Source organism: Nicotiana attenuata, chromosome 6, assembly GCF_001879085.1.
Source record: "Nicotiana attenuata strain UT chromosome 6, NIATTr2, whole genome shotgun sequence".
Classification (NCBI taxonomy): domain Eukaryota; kingdom Viridiplantae; phylum Streptophyta; class Magnoliopsida; order Solanales; family Solanaceae; genus Nicotiana; species Nicotiana attenuata.
This window is the reverse complement of record NC_031994.1, coordinates 45,389,686-45,404,977: the sequence shown is the minus strand read 5'-3', so window position 1 is coordinate 45,404,977 and position 15,292 is coordinate 45,389,686. Positions and strand designations below refer to the sequence as shown.

The 15,292-nt window shown below is 38.2% G+C and overlaps 1 protein-coding gene across 7 annotated transcripts in view; it reads left to right on the top strand.

Annotated features, from left to right (window-relative positions):
* Window positions 1–15,013, top strand: part of LOC109226924 (E4 SUMO-protein ligase PIAL2-like) — a 38,297-nt gene extending 23,284 nt beyond the window's left edge. For 4 of the 7 annotated variants that reach the window (XM_019391850.1, XM_019391849.1, XM_019391852.1 and 1 more), the window contains 2 exons: window positions 1–462; window positions 2,112–2,171. The exon at window positions 1–462 is cut by the window's left edge and continues 191 nt beyond it. In XM_019391850.1, coding sequence (XP_019247395.1) covers window positions 1–451 — 451 coding nt within the window. In that variant the 3' untranslated portion in view covers window positions 452–462; window positions 2,112–2,171. Of the gene's footprint in view, window positions 463–1,749; window positions 1,844–2,111; window positions 2,370–14,773 lie in introns of those variants that run through there. The other 3 variants (XM_019391853.1, XM_019391855.1, XM_019391854.1) reach the window with 3 other exon arrangements.

Sequence of the window (15,292 nt, the reverse complement as noted above, 5' to 3'; positions counted from 1 at the left end):
CGCCCGGATTGTTGCTACTCAGCAAACCACACAGGTGGTGAGGCCTGTTCAGACTCCTAGAACTCCATCTCCACTCCCAGGGAATGCTGACGGGCTTTGGACACCATTGTCCCGGGACCACAGGGGAAATAAGGGAGGCACAACACCAGTCACAAGGTCAGATAGTCCCAGGGATTCCCTACTAGATCCAAACTGGCGCCCTACAGGCCGTATGCGTGGAAGCCTTTCAGGACGAGCTTATTCTGAAGCACTGAATCAGTACATACATAAGCCAACACAGCAAGCTCAAGTTCCCAGACCATCTATTCCACCTAATATGCCACCCCAACTGGAAGTCCTTTTGGCTAATCGAATCGCGCATACCCAGGCAGCGAATCATCCATCCACCACACCAGCCAATGCATACGATATCTCGGGCCTTTTACCTGAGCTTTCTTCAGGAATGCAGTAGAACTAGAGCAGGTATGTAGCTGAGGGTGTATATAACGTAGCTGATTTTGCTTCCCTAATCACTTTGGTACCAGTGCTATAGTACAGGTTATAGGGAAAACCTAGTGCACATATTTTGTTTAAGTCCTAGCCCAAGTGCCACTCCTAGTTCTTACACTACAGTTTGACTTTAATGTTATAATAGGTAAAGTTCATTCGCTTTAATATGGACGAAAAAATAGTTTTATGACTTTACTGTCATAGTCTGTAAATATTTAATGACTATATGTGAATATAACCCTATTTTCGATTTGTAATTCTCCAAGTCTGGCATATCATATACTATTAAGAAATCTCAGGTTTCTACTGAACCAATAGATTGTCAATTAAGCATTGAAGAATTTACAAAATCCTGCGCGTTGAATTGTTGCAGTACTTTTTGTTCATACAAACATAACAGCATCGCGTTAATAAAGAATAAACATACCCTTTCTCTGCTATATAGTATCTTTTCATTTCTGTACAAAGTTGTCAATTTGACTTAATTGCTAGTTAAGTACAAAAGGAAGAAAAGGAGACTTTTTAGGTATTAGCACAATCAGAGGCGAATTTAGGATTTATACTTTATGAGTTCAAATTTTTAGGTTTTAGCATTGAACCCATTATATTTTTAAAGTTATGGGTTCATATCTACTATTTTTGTAATTTTAACGAATTTTTATATATAAATTTTTACTCTGCGTGGAAAGTTATGGGTTCGATTTAACCTGTTGTCAACACTTTACATCCGCCTATGAGCACAACGAAACATAAACAAGTGCGTTCCTTTTCGATTTTAGACGTGCAGATAAACTAGCTATTTTGTATATTACACTTTCGTACGTGTTCAAGTTTTGTGCATGGCCAACTTATCGCAATTTTATGCCATAGTGTTAAGTTAATTGTAACAACTCGTAACCGTATATAAGTAACATACATCATCTATGTATAATAACTTGGAAAATACTATAATTAACTTGCTATATGGCGTTTACCCACCATAAATTTGTGATTATATCCACCTTTTCGTGTGTACTAGTATATGCTGATTTTATAGAATTTATTTGACGGACTCCGATTGTCTTGAAATTTCATAGGTTCATAGGAAATAGCCTAGTGACCAATACTCATTGCTTCACCGTGACTTTTAGGTTCATTTTATAGCATTTCAGGGTCATGTAATACGAATTTATGATTATAACCACTTTTTTCGTGTGTATTAGTACATGCTAATTTTGTAGAATTTTTTTGAAGCACTCTGATTGGCCTGAAATTTCGTAGGTCCATAAGAAATGGCCTAATGATATTGCTTCACACATGACATTCGGGCTCATTTTATGAAGTTTCGTGGTCATGCAATATGGATTTGTGATTATACATTTTTTTCGTATGTATTAGTACATAGTGATTTGTAGAATTTTTTGACGGACTTTTATTGGCCTAAAATTTTGTCGGTCCATAGAAAACGGCCTAGTGACCAATACTCATCGCTTCACCATGATTTTCGGGTTCATTTTTTTTTTTTTTTGGTATTTTGGGATCGTATAATACGAATTTGTGATTATATCTAATTTTTGGTGTATTAATACATACTAATTCTGTAGAATTTTTTGACGAAATCTTATTGGCCTGAAATTTTGTAGGTCCGTGGGAAACGGCCTAGGGATCAACACTCATCGCTTCGCCATGATTTTTGAGTTCAGTTTTTGGTGTTTCAGTGTCATGCAATACGAATTTGTAATTATATCTAGGGCCATAAAATAAGAATTCAGCAAGATTTTTGATTTTCGTTTGCTAATGTCCATGCTATCTTCATGAATTCGGGCGACCGGCCTCGAATCGCCTTAATTTTTGTGGGCTCATCGGAAACGACCTAATGAATAGTAGTCATTGCTTCTCCATGACCGTTGCTCATTTTTTGGCGTTTTAGAGCCATAAAATAGGAATTCAGCAAGATTTCCTATTTTCCTGTTCTATTGTACACACCATCTTCATGAATTCGGGCGACCGACCCCGAATCACCTAAAATTTTGTGGGCCCATCAGAAAGGGCCTAATGAACAATAGTCATTGCTTCTCCATGTGCGTTCCTCGTTTTTTGGCATTTTAAGGTCATAAAACAGGAATTTAGCACAATTTTTGATTTTTCGTATGCTAATGTCCATGACATCTACATGAATTCGGGCAATTCGCACCAACTCACCTAAAACTTTGTGGGCCCATAAGAAATGACCAAATGAACTAGTCATTGCTTCTCCATGACCGTTCCTCATTTTTTGGCATTTTAGGGCCATAAAACAGGAATTCAGCATGATTTCTCATTTTTCGTGTGCATTGTCATATTTATGAATTAGGGTGACTGACCCCGAATTGCCTAAAATTTTGTGGTCCCATAAAAAATTTCTGAATAAGCCATAGTAATTGCTTCTCCATGTGCGTTCCCCTTTTGACATTTTAAGGCCATAAAATAGGAATTCAACATGATTTCTGATTTTTCGTGTGCTAGTCCACGCCATCTTCATGAATTCGGGTTACCGGTCCCAAATCACCTAAAATTTTGTGGGCTATCAAAAACGACCTAAAGAACCATAATAATTGCTTCTCGATGACAGTTCCTCATTTCTTGACGCTTATGGCAATAAAATAGGATTTTAGCACGATTCCTGATTTTTCGTGTGCTATTGTCCACACCATGTTCATGAATTCGGGCGATTGGCCTTAAATCGCCTAAATTTTTGTGGGTCCATAAGAAACGACTTAATGAACAATATTCATTGTTTCTCCATGATCGTTCCTCATTTTTGGCGTTTTAGGGCCATAAAACAGGAATTCAACACGATTTTTGTTTTTTCATACGCTAATGACCACGCCATCTTCATGAATTCAGGCGACTGTCCCCGAGTCGCCTTAAATTTTGTGCGCCCATGAGAAAAGACCTAATGAACAATGGTCGTTGCTTCTCCATGAACGTTCCTTATTTTTTAGCGTATTAGGGCCATAAAATAGGAATTCTGCACGATTTTCAATTTTTCGTGTGCTAATATCCACGCCATCTTCATGAATTCGGGCGATCGACCCCGTATCACCTTTAATTTTGTGGGCCCATCAGAAACGACCTATTACACAATAGTCAGTGCTTCTCCATTAATGTTCCTCGTTTTTTGGTATTTAAGGCCATTAAACAGGATTTCAGCATGGTTTTCCATTTTTCGTGTGCCAATGTCCACGCCATTTTCTCATCCCTTCGGGCGACCGGCCCCGACTCACCTAAAATTTTGTGGGCCCATAAAAAATTACCTAATGAACACTAAGTGGTTCTCCATGACCGTTCCTTATTTTTTTTTTTGCGTTTTAGGGCCATATAATAAGAATTCAGCACGATTTCTAGTTTTTCGTGCGCTAATGAAAACCCTATCTTCATAAATTCATGGGACCAACCCTGAATTGCCTAAAATCTTGTGGGCATATCAGAAATGACCTAATGAGCAATAGTCATTGCTTTTTCATGATTGTTCCTTATTTTTGGCATTTTAGGGCTATAAAAAAAGAATTCAGCACAATTTCTGATTGTTCATGTGCTAATGTCCACACTATCTTCATGAATTCGAGTGAACGGTCCCAAATCGCCTAAAATTTGGTGGACCCATAAGAAACAACCTAATGAATGATAATTATTGCTTCCTCATAACCGTTCCTTAAATTTTGGCATTTTAGGGCCATAAAATAGGATTTCCGCATGATTTCTAATTTTCATGTGCATTAGTCCACGCCATCTTCACGAATTCGGGCTATCGGCCTCGAATCGCCTAAAATTTTGTGGGCTCATCAGAAATGACCTAATGAACAATAGTCATTGCTTCTCCATGACCGTTCCTCATGTTTGAAATTTTAGAGCCATAAAATAGGAATTAAGCACGATTGTTAATTTTTCGTGTGCTAATGTCCATGCAATCTTCATGAATTCGGGCGACCGACCCCAAAACGCCTAAAATTTTATGGGCCCGTCATAAAAGATCTAATGAACAATAGTCATTGCTTCTCAATTACCTTTTCGTTTTTAATGTTTTAGGGCCATAAAACTGAATTTCAACATGATTTCTGATTTTTCTTGTGCAAATGTCCATGTCATCTTCATGAATTCAGGCGACCAACCACAAATCACCTATAATTTTGTGGGCCCATTAGATGACCTAATGAATGATAGTCATTGCTTCTCCATGGCTTTCTCGTTCTTGGGCGCTTTAGGGCCATAAAATTTGAATTCAACAAGATTTTTAATTTTTCGTGTGCTAATGTCCATGGCATCTCTATGAATTTGAGCTACCGGCCTTGTATCACTTAAAATTTTATGGGCCCATCAGAAACGACCTAATGAACAATAGTCGTTGCTTCTCCATGACCGTTCCTCATTTTTTGGCATTTAGGTCTATAAAACAGGAATTCAGCATGATTTTTAATTTTTCGTGTGCTAATGTCCACGCCATCTACATGAGTTCGGGCGACCGACCCCATATCGCCTTAAATTTTGTGGGCCCATATAAAATGACCTAATGAACAATAGTCATTTCTTATATATGATTGTTCATCTTTTTTTAGCGTTTTAGGGACATATAATTGAAATTCAGCATGGTTTCTGATTTTTTATGTGCTAATATCCGCACCATCTTAATGAATTCGGGCGACGAGTCCCGAATCGCCTAAACTTTTATGGGCCCATCGGAGACGGCCTAATGAACATTTGTCAGTACTTCTCCATTAACGTTCCTCATTATTTTGGTATTTAAGGGCTATAAAACAGGAATTTGTCACGACTTCCAATTTTCCATGTGCTAATGTCCACGCAATCATCATGAATTCGGGCAACCGACCCCGAATCGCCTAAAATTTTGTGGGCCTATCGAAACAACCTAATGAACAATAGTCATTGATTTACCATGATCGTTCCTTATTTTTTAGTGTGTTAGAGCCATAAAATAATAGTTTAGCACGATTTTTGATTTTTCGTGTGCTAATGTCTACGCTATCTTCCTAAATTCGGAAGACCGACCCCGAATAGGCAAAAAATTTTCGGGCTTATAAGAAATGACCTAATAAACAATAGTCATTGCTTCTCCATAACCGTTCTTCGTTTTTTGGTGTTTTAGGGCCATAAAAGAGGAATTCAGCACGATTCCTAGATTTTTGTATGTTATATCCCACCACTTCTGCATGGGCCCGGGCGACTGGATCCGGATCGCCTAAAATATTTTCGGTCCATTGAAAATGACCTAAGGAACAATAGTCACCGCCTCGCCATTTGGCATTTTAGGGCCATAAAACTAATATTCCGCCCGATTCCCAGATTATCGTGTGCTATTGCCCACACCTTCTGCATGGGCTCGGGCGACCGGACCTGGATAGCCTAAAATTTGCCGGCTATCAAAAATGACTTAGGGAACAATAGTCACCGCTTCGCCATGACCGTTACTTGTTTTTTGGTGTTTTAGGGCCATAAAACTGGAATTACGCCTGATTTCTAGATTTTCTTGTGCTATAGCCCATACTTCATGGGTCGGGCGACCGGACCCGGATCAAAAAATTTTCCAGCCTATTACAAATGGCTTAAGGAACAATATTCACCGATTCAACATGACCGCTACATCTTTTTCGGCGTTTTAGGGCCATAAAATTTGAATTCCGCCCGATTTCTAAATTTTCGTGTGCTATAGCCTACGCTTTCTGCATGGGCTCGGGCGACCGGACCCGGATCACCTAAAAATTATGTCGGCCTATCAAAAATGACCTAAGGAACAATAGTCACCACCTCGCCGTGAACGTTACTTGTTTTTTGGCCATAAAACTAGAATTCCGCACGATTTTCAGATTTTCGTGTGCTATAACACGCCTTCTGCATGAGCTCGGGTGACCGGACCCGGATCACCTAAAATTTTATCGGCCCATAAAAAATGACCTAAGGAACAATAGTCACCACATCGCCATGACCGTTACTCGTTTTTGGTATTTTAGGGCCATAAAACTTAAATTTCGTCCAATTTTTAGATTTTCGTGTGCTATAGCCCACACCTTCTGCATGCGCCCGGGCGACCATGACTATATATGAACACACAATACTAACCATGATTAATATTATTTCTTGGTGTTTCGGGGTCATAAGAATACTATGTACGGTCATATGGACCATGCTTGATCATCGAGCAAGTTTTAGTATCCAACTGATAGTTGAGGTCAAGTTTGAATATCTATTTATGTATTTTTATCATCTAACTTGTTCATTTGACACGTTTTCCACGATTGGAGTGCACTGTTGGACCCGAGATTCATCGAGACACACTTATATCAAGTTAAAGTGTCTACTTGATCATTGAGAGAATTTTAATGTCCAGCTGACATTTAAGGTCAAGTGTAAATATCTGTTATTTAAAAGGCCAAAAAAGTGTACACATGATACAATTTTATGTCATAGTTATACTTTGCCCACATCAATATTTTGCCTTAGGGTGGCAAGTGGGCCGATCCGGGCCTGGGCCCGGGACCGCGGGCCAAACGGGCTAATGCCACTACCCGGATTTCCCATCCTCGGGGTCGTGATGACGCCTACTCGTGGTAGCTAGGCAAGCCAAGAACCTTTACAAACATTAACCTATCTTGTTTTATACATGATTAAACAATTAAATTATCAATGAATAAGCAGTTAAAAGACAACGAAAAGTAAAATTTAGCGGAAGTCTGAACTAACATAGAAACAACGTCTAGAAAGCCAATACATGTCTCTACCCAGCATTTGGTGCCACAACAATACACAGACTATCTAGGATTACAACAAATAAGAGTTTGAAATAAAGGAAATAGTCTGTCTCGAATACAAATGTCAACAGAACATGAAAACTGAAAGAAGAGACGCCGGGCCTGTGGACACCAGCAAGGCTACCTCGGAGTCTCGTGGACTGAAGGTCGGCTCCCTAACTACTGCTGCGCACCGTAGGCTGCTCCGACACCTGGATCTGTGCAAAAGAGCACAGAGTGTAGCATCAGCACAACCGACCCCATGTGCTGGTAAGTGCCTAGCCTAACCCCGGCGAAGTAGTGACGAGGCTAGACCGGACTACCACATAAACCAGTGCAGTTATATATACATATACAGCGAAATCGAAATATAGAGACAAGTAATTAATATGGGAGGGGGAGCATGCTTTGGGGAAAATAACAATTTCAAGTAAAAGTCGTCCAGTAACGAAGGAAACAACACAACTCAGACATTAATAAAGAAACAGAAAGCAACAAGTGCACGGCATCACCCTTCGTGCTTTTACTCTCATCCTCACCAAGCAATGATATAATAAAGTGTGCCCGGCATCACCCTTCGTGCTTTTACTCTCATCCTCACCAAGCAATGATATAATAATGTGTGCACGGCATCACCCTTCGTGCTTTTACTCTCTTTCCTCACATATAATCAATAGAATCAGCACGGAATGGTACATCGTGCGGCACGTCATCACCCTTCGTGCTTTACTCTCTTTTCTCACCATAAGCAAACAATGCACGACATCACCCTTCGTGCTTTACACTCTTTCCTCACAACAAACAAACAATGCACGGCATCACCCTTCGTGCTTTAACACTCTTCCTCACCCAAACAACAATCACAAACAAGGGGCAAGGGAATAAACAAAATAATAAAAGAAATCCCGGCAAGGGAACACAATTGAACAATTAAATCCCGGCAAGGGTACAACATCAAAAATCTCTACATCCCAGCAAGGGAAAACAATCAATAAACAACAATATCCCGGCAAGGGAACAATTTAAATACTTTTCTCTTCCTTTCACTTTTATTTCATATCTCACTTTACCACTTGAGCCAATGCTCCACAGGGGTTCAACCATTTCATATACGTTCACAATTGAAATATAACTTGAGCCAATGCTCCTCGTTGTTCATAGGTCACAATTTTCTTCCACAAGCTTTTCACAACAAATAGGAATCATCACCAAGGCAAGAGAAATACAACGAATTCAAGATATTCACAATTTAAATAATTCAGGGTCATGCTAGACACCAACGCATAGATACTCGTCACCATGCCTATACGTCGTACTCAACAAGAAGCAATTAGTAAATAAGAGTCAACTCCTAGTCCCTCAAGCTAGGGTTAAACCAAACACTTACCTCAATGCCTTGCACCCAACTTAAGCCTCAAGTATAGCTTTACCCCTTTATTCCACTGCCAATTCGCTCGTATCTAATCACAAATTACTTAATTACATTAATAAACACTAAATGAATCAACTCCAATGCATGAAAATGAGCTTTCCCAAGTTTTACCCAAAAAGTCAAAAATCGCCCCCGGGCCCACGTGGTCAAAACCCGAGGTTCGAACCAAAACTCGATTACCCATTCCCCCACGAACTCAAATATATAATTTGTTTTGAAATCGGACCTCAAATCGAGGTCCAAATCCCCAATTTTTTAAAAACCTAGGTTCTACCCAAAACACCCAATTTCCACCAAGAAAATCTTTGATTTTAGGTTGAAATCATGTTAAAAGATGTAAATGATTGAAAGAAATAAGTAAAAACTAACTTACAATTGATTTGGAAGAAGGTTTGTTCTTGAAAAATCGCCCAAAGGAGTTGTGTTTTGAAAATGGTGTAAAAATGACTTAAAAATCGACTAAGTATAGAAAATGCAGGTTGCAGATATGGGAATTGCGAACAGGGGTTCGCAATTGCGAACCCCGACCTGACATGGGAATTGCGAAGCTTTATTTGCATTTGCGAACCCCTTCCTAAATCTCCAATCTCGCATTTGCGATCCCAGACGTCACATTTGAGACCGGCCTTCGCATTTGCGAACCCAGTGGTCGCATTTGCGATCATGCCTGCCCAGGTCTCCACTTCGCAATTGCGATACAAGGCTCGCATTTGCGAGCTCGCTTTTGCGAGACTGGCTTCGCAATTGCGAAGCCTGCAGATCAGAATGCAACAGCTATCTTTCAAAGTCCAAAAATGCACTCGTGGCCTATCCAAAACTCACCCGAGCCCTTGAGGCTCCAAACCAACTATACACACAACCTCAAAAAATATCCTACGGACTTATTCGTGAGATCAAATCGCCAAAATAACATCTTTAACATCGAATTAAACCTCAAAATCCATGAATTCTTTCAAACTTCATAAAACATCAAATTTTCTTATTTAAGTCCGAATCACGTCAAACGACGTCCGTTTTCAACCAAATTTCACAGGAAGGACTTAAAACATATGTAAGACCTGTACCGGGCGCCGGAACCAAAATACGGGCCCGATACCATCGCTCTCTAATCAAATTTCATTTCCAATTTCCTTAAATAATTTCAGAAAACAATTTTACAAAAAAATTCATTTCTCGGGCTTGAGACCTCGGAATTCGATTCCGGGCATATGCCCAAGTCCCATATTTTCCTACGGACCCTTCGGGATCGTCAAATCACGGGTCTGGATCCGTTTACCCAAAATGTTGACCAAAGTCAAATTTATTCATTTTAACATCAAAATCTAGCATTTTTCATAGAATTTCACATTTAAGCTTTCCGGCTGCGCGTCCGGAGTGCGCACGCAAATCGAGGCGACTCTAAACGAGGTTTTCAAGGCCTCGGAAGCACATTCATTTAAAACAGGTGATGACCCTTTGGGTCGTCACAGCTAAGTGGGTCGGGACCGGTAGGACCGCTAGAGGTGGGCCCGGGCCGGTCTCGTAGGTCGATTCTTGGCCTTGAACCATTAGGATCGGGATCGTTTGGCACGCCAAGGGACCGGGACCAGACTGGTCCCTTGGCGTGCCAAACGGGCCCAACTGTAATTTTTAAAAAAAAAAATAATTAGCCGTTTGGCTATTTTAAAAAACAGCCGTTGGGCTTTAAAAAGTAGTCGTTGGCTATTTAGAAAATATCCGTCTAAACACCCCACTCCCTCCTCAACTTTGTTTTAACACCAAACTTTTTATAATTACACTTTTTCCGTATTTTTAACTATAAATACTCCTTCATTCTTTCATTTTTCTTACAAAATCAATATCAATCTATCACAATCTTTCTTTAATTTTCTTCTATACTTGCTACTATTGCTTACTTTATTAGAAAAATAGTAAAAAAATATTGAGGTTGTTACAATTTGTGAAAAAATTGTGAAGTTGGTGAATTGAAGTCTTCAATTCTTCAACGATAATCAATTTTCAACAAGTTGTTCGTCAATTCAGTAAAATCGTTCCAACTCTTAAGTCTTAATATTATAGTTTTGTTTTTTTTGTTTATTTTCTATTACTTGATTACTTAAGATGGCTTACTTAAAAAATATTTTTGGTACAAATAAGAATAAGAGAAAATTCAAGAGTGGCTAATCTAGTGGTCATGTTGTTTCTCCTCCACTGCCCCCGGCTCCCCAAACTAAACTACATATCCGTTCTACACCTGCTATTCTTGATAGCGATAATAGTTTATTACAATTTACTGAGATTCAATTTTGCAATAATATTGCAGCCGATGAACAATTAGTCCATGAATTAATGAATACTCTTTATTCTAATAATTATAATACTATTGATGAAAATGATGATGAGGAAATTGATCTTGATGAAACTCAACCGGATGGTGATACACCCACTAGTCCTGCTCCTGATGTTAACTCAACTAGTGATAACCCTGCTAATCCAAATGATGACTCATCTGATACTCCTGTTACTGCCCCTACTTTTTCTAGACAACCTACCAAGCAGACGAAAACATCCCCTGTTTCGCCATTTTTTACTCAACTAATTCCACAAAATAAGGCTAAGTGTAAAACTTATGGTATGGAGTTAGCTTTTAAATATTTTGGATCGGGGGGGGGGGGGGGGGGTAGGGGGGACTTTGACTAGACACATGAAAGAAAATACCCTAAAGATAGAGTTAGATATGAACGTCTGAAAGCTTAGGCCTAGGGGAAAAGTGTACCTAGTTCTAGTCAGGCTGACCCTAGTACCGCTTCAAATCAATTTCCATCGGGAATTAACACTTTTACCGGTAGTATTTTATATTATGATCCAAAAAAAGATCGGAAAGAATTGGCAAAAATGGTAACTGTTATGTGCTTACCCTATAGTTTCCTTCTGATCCTTCGTTTGTGCATTATATTAGAAAAACTTTTAATCCTACTTATAAAGATTTTCCTCCAACACACGTAAAGAGCGATATTTATAAATATAAGCATGAATATGAACAATATTTGCGCTATTTATTTACTCATATAAATTGTCGTATTGCTATTACAACTTATATTGGTAGAAGTGGCAACGACTGTGATTACCTTAATGTTACCAATCATTGGATTGATGAGGGTTGGATAATGCAAAAGCGCATAATTGCTTATAGAATAAATTAATTCACATTACATAGGGCAGTTTATTGCTAGCATAGTTACAGATATTTGCAGATAGTTTTGCATTAGTGATAAAATAATGTCAGTTTTAATGGATAATGCTACTAATAACACAAATGCTATAGACTTGCTTACCACTACGCTAAATCCTGCATTTAGTAATATTTTTCATGTTAGATGTATTTGTCATATTTGCCATTTAATTGTGGGTGATGTTATGAGAATTTTAAATATTCAAATTGAAAAGGTTAAAATGGCTCTTAACTGGCTTTTTTATTCAAACAGTAGAAGTAGACTTAGAGAATATTTTAAAAGATGCGATGAGTGTGGCATAAGAGAAAAAAAGGTTCCTAAACTTTGTCCAACTAGATGGAATTACATGTATGAAAGTTTGGTTGTTGCATATGAATATAGAAACCCCATAAACTCAACGTTTAATGCACATGTAAGTGATGATGATGAGCACCTTACGAATGGGGATTGGGCTAATGTTAAAATGCCTGTTGATTTTTTAGAAAAATTTCACATACTACAAATGAATTTTCTAGGCAATATTATCCTACTATTTCTAACTGTTTAGTTTATATTGCAGAACTTGCAAATTTGTTTGCTCTTCTTTCAAATGGAGGGGAAATTTATAAACTTGCTATTGACTTTATGAGAAAAAAGTTCAAAAATATTTTTTCCCTATTCCCCCTATTTAAGGTGTTGCTGCTTTGTTAAATCCTTGTATGAAATTAGGAGGTCCTTAATTTTGGTATGAAACTGTTTATAATGGTTTAACACTTGAAGATGATGAGTTGCCTCAACTTCCGGAAGCAATAGCCTCAAATAGAATAAATGCTCAAACTATTTATAATGCTTATTGTGAGCACATGATTTTTGCCCTATACGAACTACTCCTATAAAATCCCAAGAAAATAGTTTTTTCTTAATTATCTGCCATTTTTAGGAATTTTTGTAGAATTTTATTAATTGTTTGGGTTTTTGTGCACATTTAATTTTATTAAAATCATGAAAAATACAAAAATACCATGCATTGCATTCAGGTCGTGTTTTTATATTTTAGGATTAATTAGTTAATTAATTGTTGCATGAAAAAGACTGAAAATTACAAAAATGGCCCATTTTACATTTTTTATCTTTTAAATGCTAGATCATTGATTTTTTTTTCTAGAATTTAGGAAATATTATAATTTTAGGAAAATTGGTTGGTGTTACAGTTCAGGATAATTTAGGATTTTAATTTAGGTTTTAATTTTAAAAGGAAAAAGAAAAGAAATAAAAAGAGGGCTTAATTTAAGGTGTTGAATTTGGGCCAGTTGCACCCGGATTTCCCTCAAAGCACAAGCCTAAATGTGTAGTCTACCCGGTCCAGCCCATTTTCACTGTTTAAGTCTTCAGCCTCTAAGACACTTGAAACGACGTAGTATGAGGGCAATACTACGCTGTTTTGAGTTCAAGTAGCTTAAAGTAATCCTGACCCTTCATTTCTCTCATCCAACGGACAGTAGAGCCTCATGCCAACTCGTTTAAAGATGTCCGAATACCCCAGTTACAACCTAGGACCGTATTCGTTCATCTCCTTTACCCTTGTATCTCACCGCCGTCCGCCACCCACCGGAAATTGCCAGTGGCGGCGGTTGGTCTCCAAAGTCCCTCAAATCTTGACCATACAACCCCCATAGTCCCCTCACCCCAAATCCACTTCTATTTCTTTCCAAAAATCACCCATCTTCCCTAAATTAGAGATCTAAGAACCATATTGGAGTCTCTTTCGCCTTTTTGTCTAATCTCCTCATAATCTGGTCTTTTCTCGACATTGAGCATACCTGAATCGTTCATCTTTTGATGGGAGGACTCAATTGGCTTTGGTCCCAATTGGGTTCATGGTGGCCAGATTCTGGGCGAACAACCATCGAGGGCCCAAGACATTTAGAGCCTTTGCTACATCCTTCTTGCCGCATGTTGATGATTGTAACATGAAGCACTAGCCGTTGAGGAAATTTCGGCTAGTGATCATGTTACAATTCCCATCATTAGTCAAAATCCTTGTTCGCCGGATTTGCAATCGACCCGTTGTTGGTTCTCTTCGGCTCATCAAAATCTTAAGCAAACTCGCCGGTATGACCCCTCATCAGTCTGTGTCTAAGTTGGTTTCTAGTTCACAATAGCTTAACAATGGCTTAATAATTAGTTTAATTGCATGTGTTAACAAATTTTTGTCTTTTGGGTGTTTCTTTTAAAATCCATTTCTCGTTTAATTCAGAGGTTGTTTGTTTAAACCTGCGTTGAATTCGTTTATGATTGTTGGTTTGGATCCGATTTGGGCTTGTTAGTACAGAAGCCCAAGGGGGAACTTAAGCATGTTTGGCTATATGGCCCAAATTGTTGGTATTTTCTGAAAAGTAAATAACAGAAGATAAAGGGTATTTGGAAGATTTGGATTGAAAGAATCTTTCATAACCACTTAGGAAGGTTCTAGGAAAGTGGAAAAAGAGGCCGATTTACTAAATAGGTTTAAATGTTGGGTTTGATTTGAAAAAGAGAAAATTGGGGAAGGGGTAATAGTAAAGGAAAAAATCAATCTCTGCTGCCCTAATACCCCTCTATAAGAGCCTCATTTCCCTGAATTCTAGGGTAGAGATTAAAATACCAAAAGAAAGAAACGGCTAAAACTCTTTTCCTAAAAAGAAAACTATTCTAGTTTTGAGCAAGATCTCCTTCTTTGGCTAAAAAGGTTTAGAACTGGTCTTTCTTGGTATTTTTCTGGTCTTCTGAACTGAAATATGGCTGGAGATTGAAGCTGCTAAGTTGATGATTATTGCTATTCTCTGCTGCTGAATCTGTTATTGCTTTGTTGCCATAAGCTGATTTCAAATACATTTTTTGTTTTGTTTTACTGTATCCAGGTACTCCTTGAATCCCTGGAATTTGAAGTGAATATGACAATGCGTGTGCTTAAGCTGATATGATTAAGCATCAATTTTTCAGTAATTGGTTCCAGAGTTCTATTAATTTGTATATCTTTTCTTCTACTAGTCACTTTTCTGTTTTGCACATCAGTAGATGTAAATCCGCGTTAGAGTGTAAAAATTGTTAGGATTTGAATTCTGATTATGTTAAGAATCTTGCGAAAGGTGTTAGAGGTCTGAACCAAGTGTAGGCATACTGTGATTTTGGTTTTTGGGTCTGTGTTGGAATCATCTGGGTCTTTAATATAGCGAGTTTGGGAATGATGTCTGGAGTTTGGTTATCGCTATCGCATCCAGTCTTTTAAAAGGTTTTATCTCATTCTTTAGGTCCTTTTAGTGTAAGATAAATCTTCTTGTTCTTTAACACTTATTCATGAAATTGATACAGCTGTGAGGCTATGAAATTCCGTGTAAAACAAATGAACACAATCATGGGTTGTAAATGTGTCAATATCA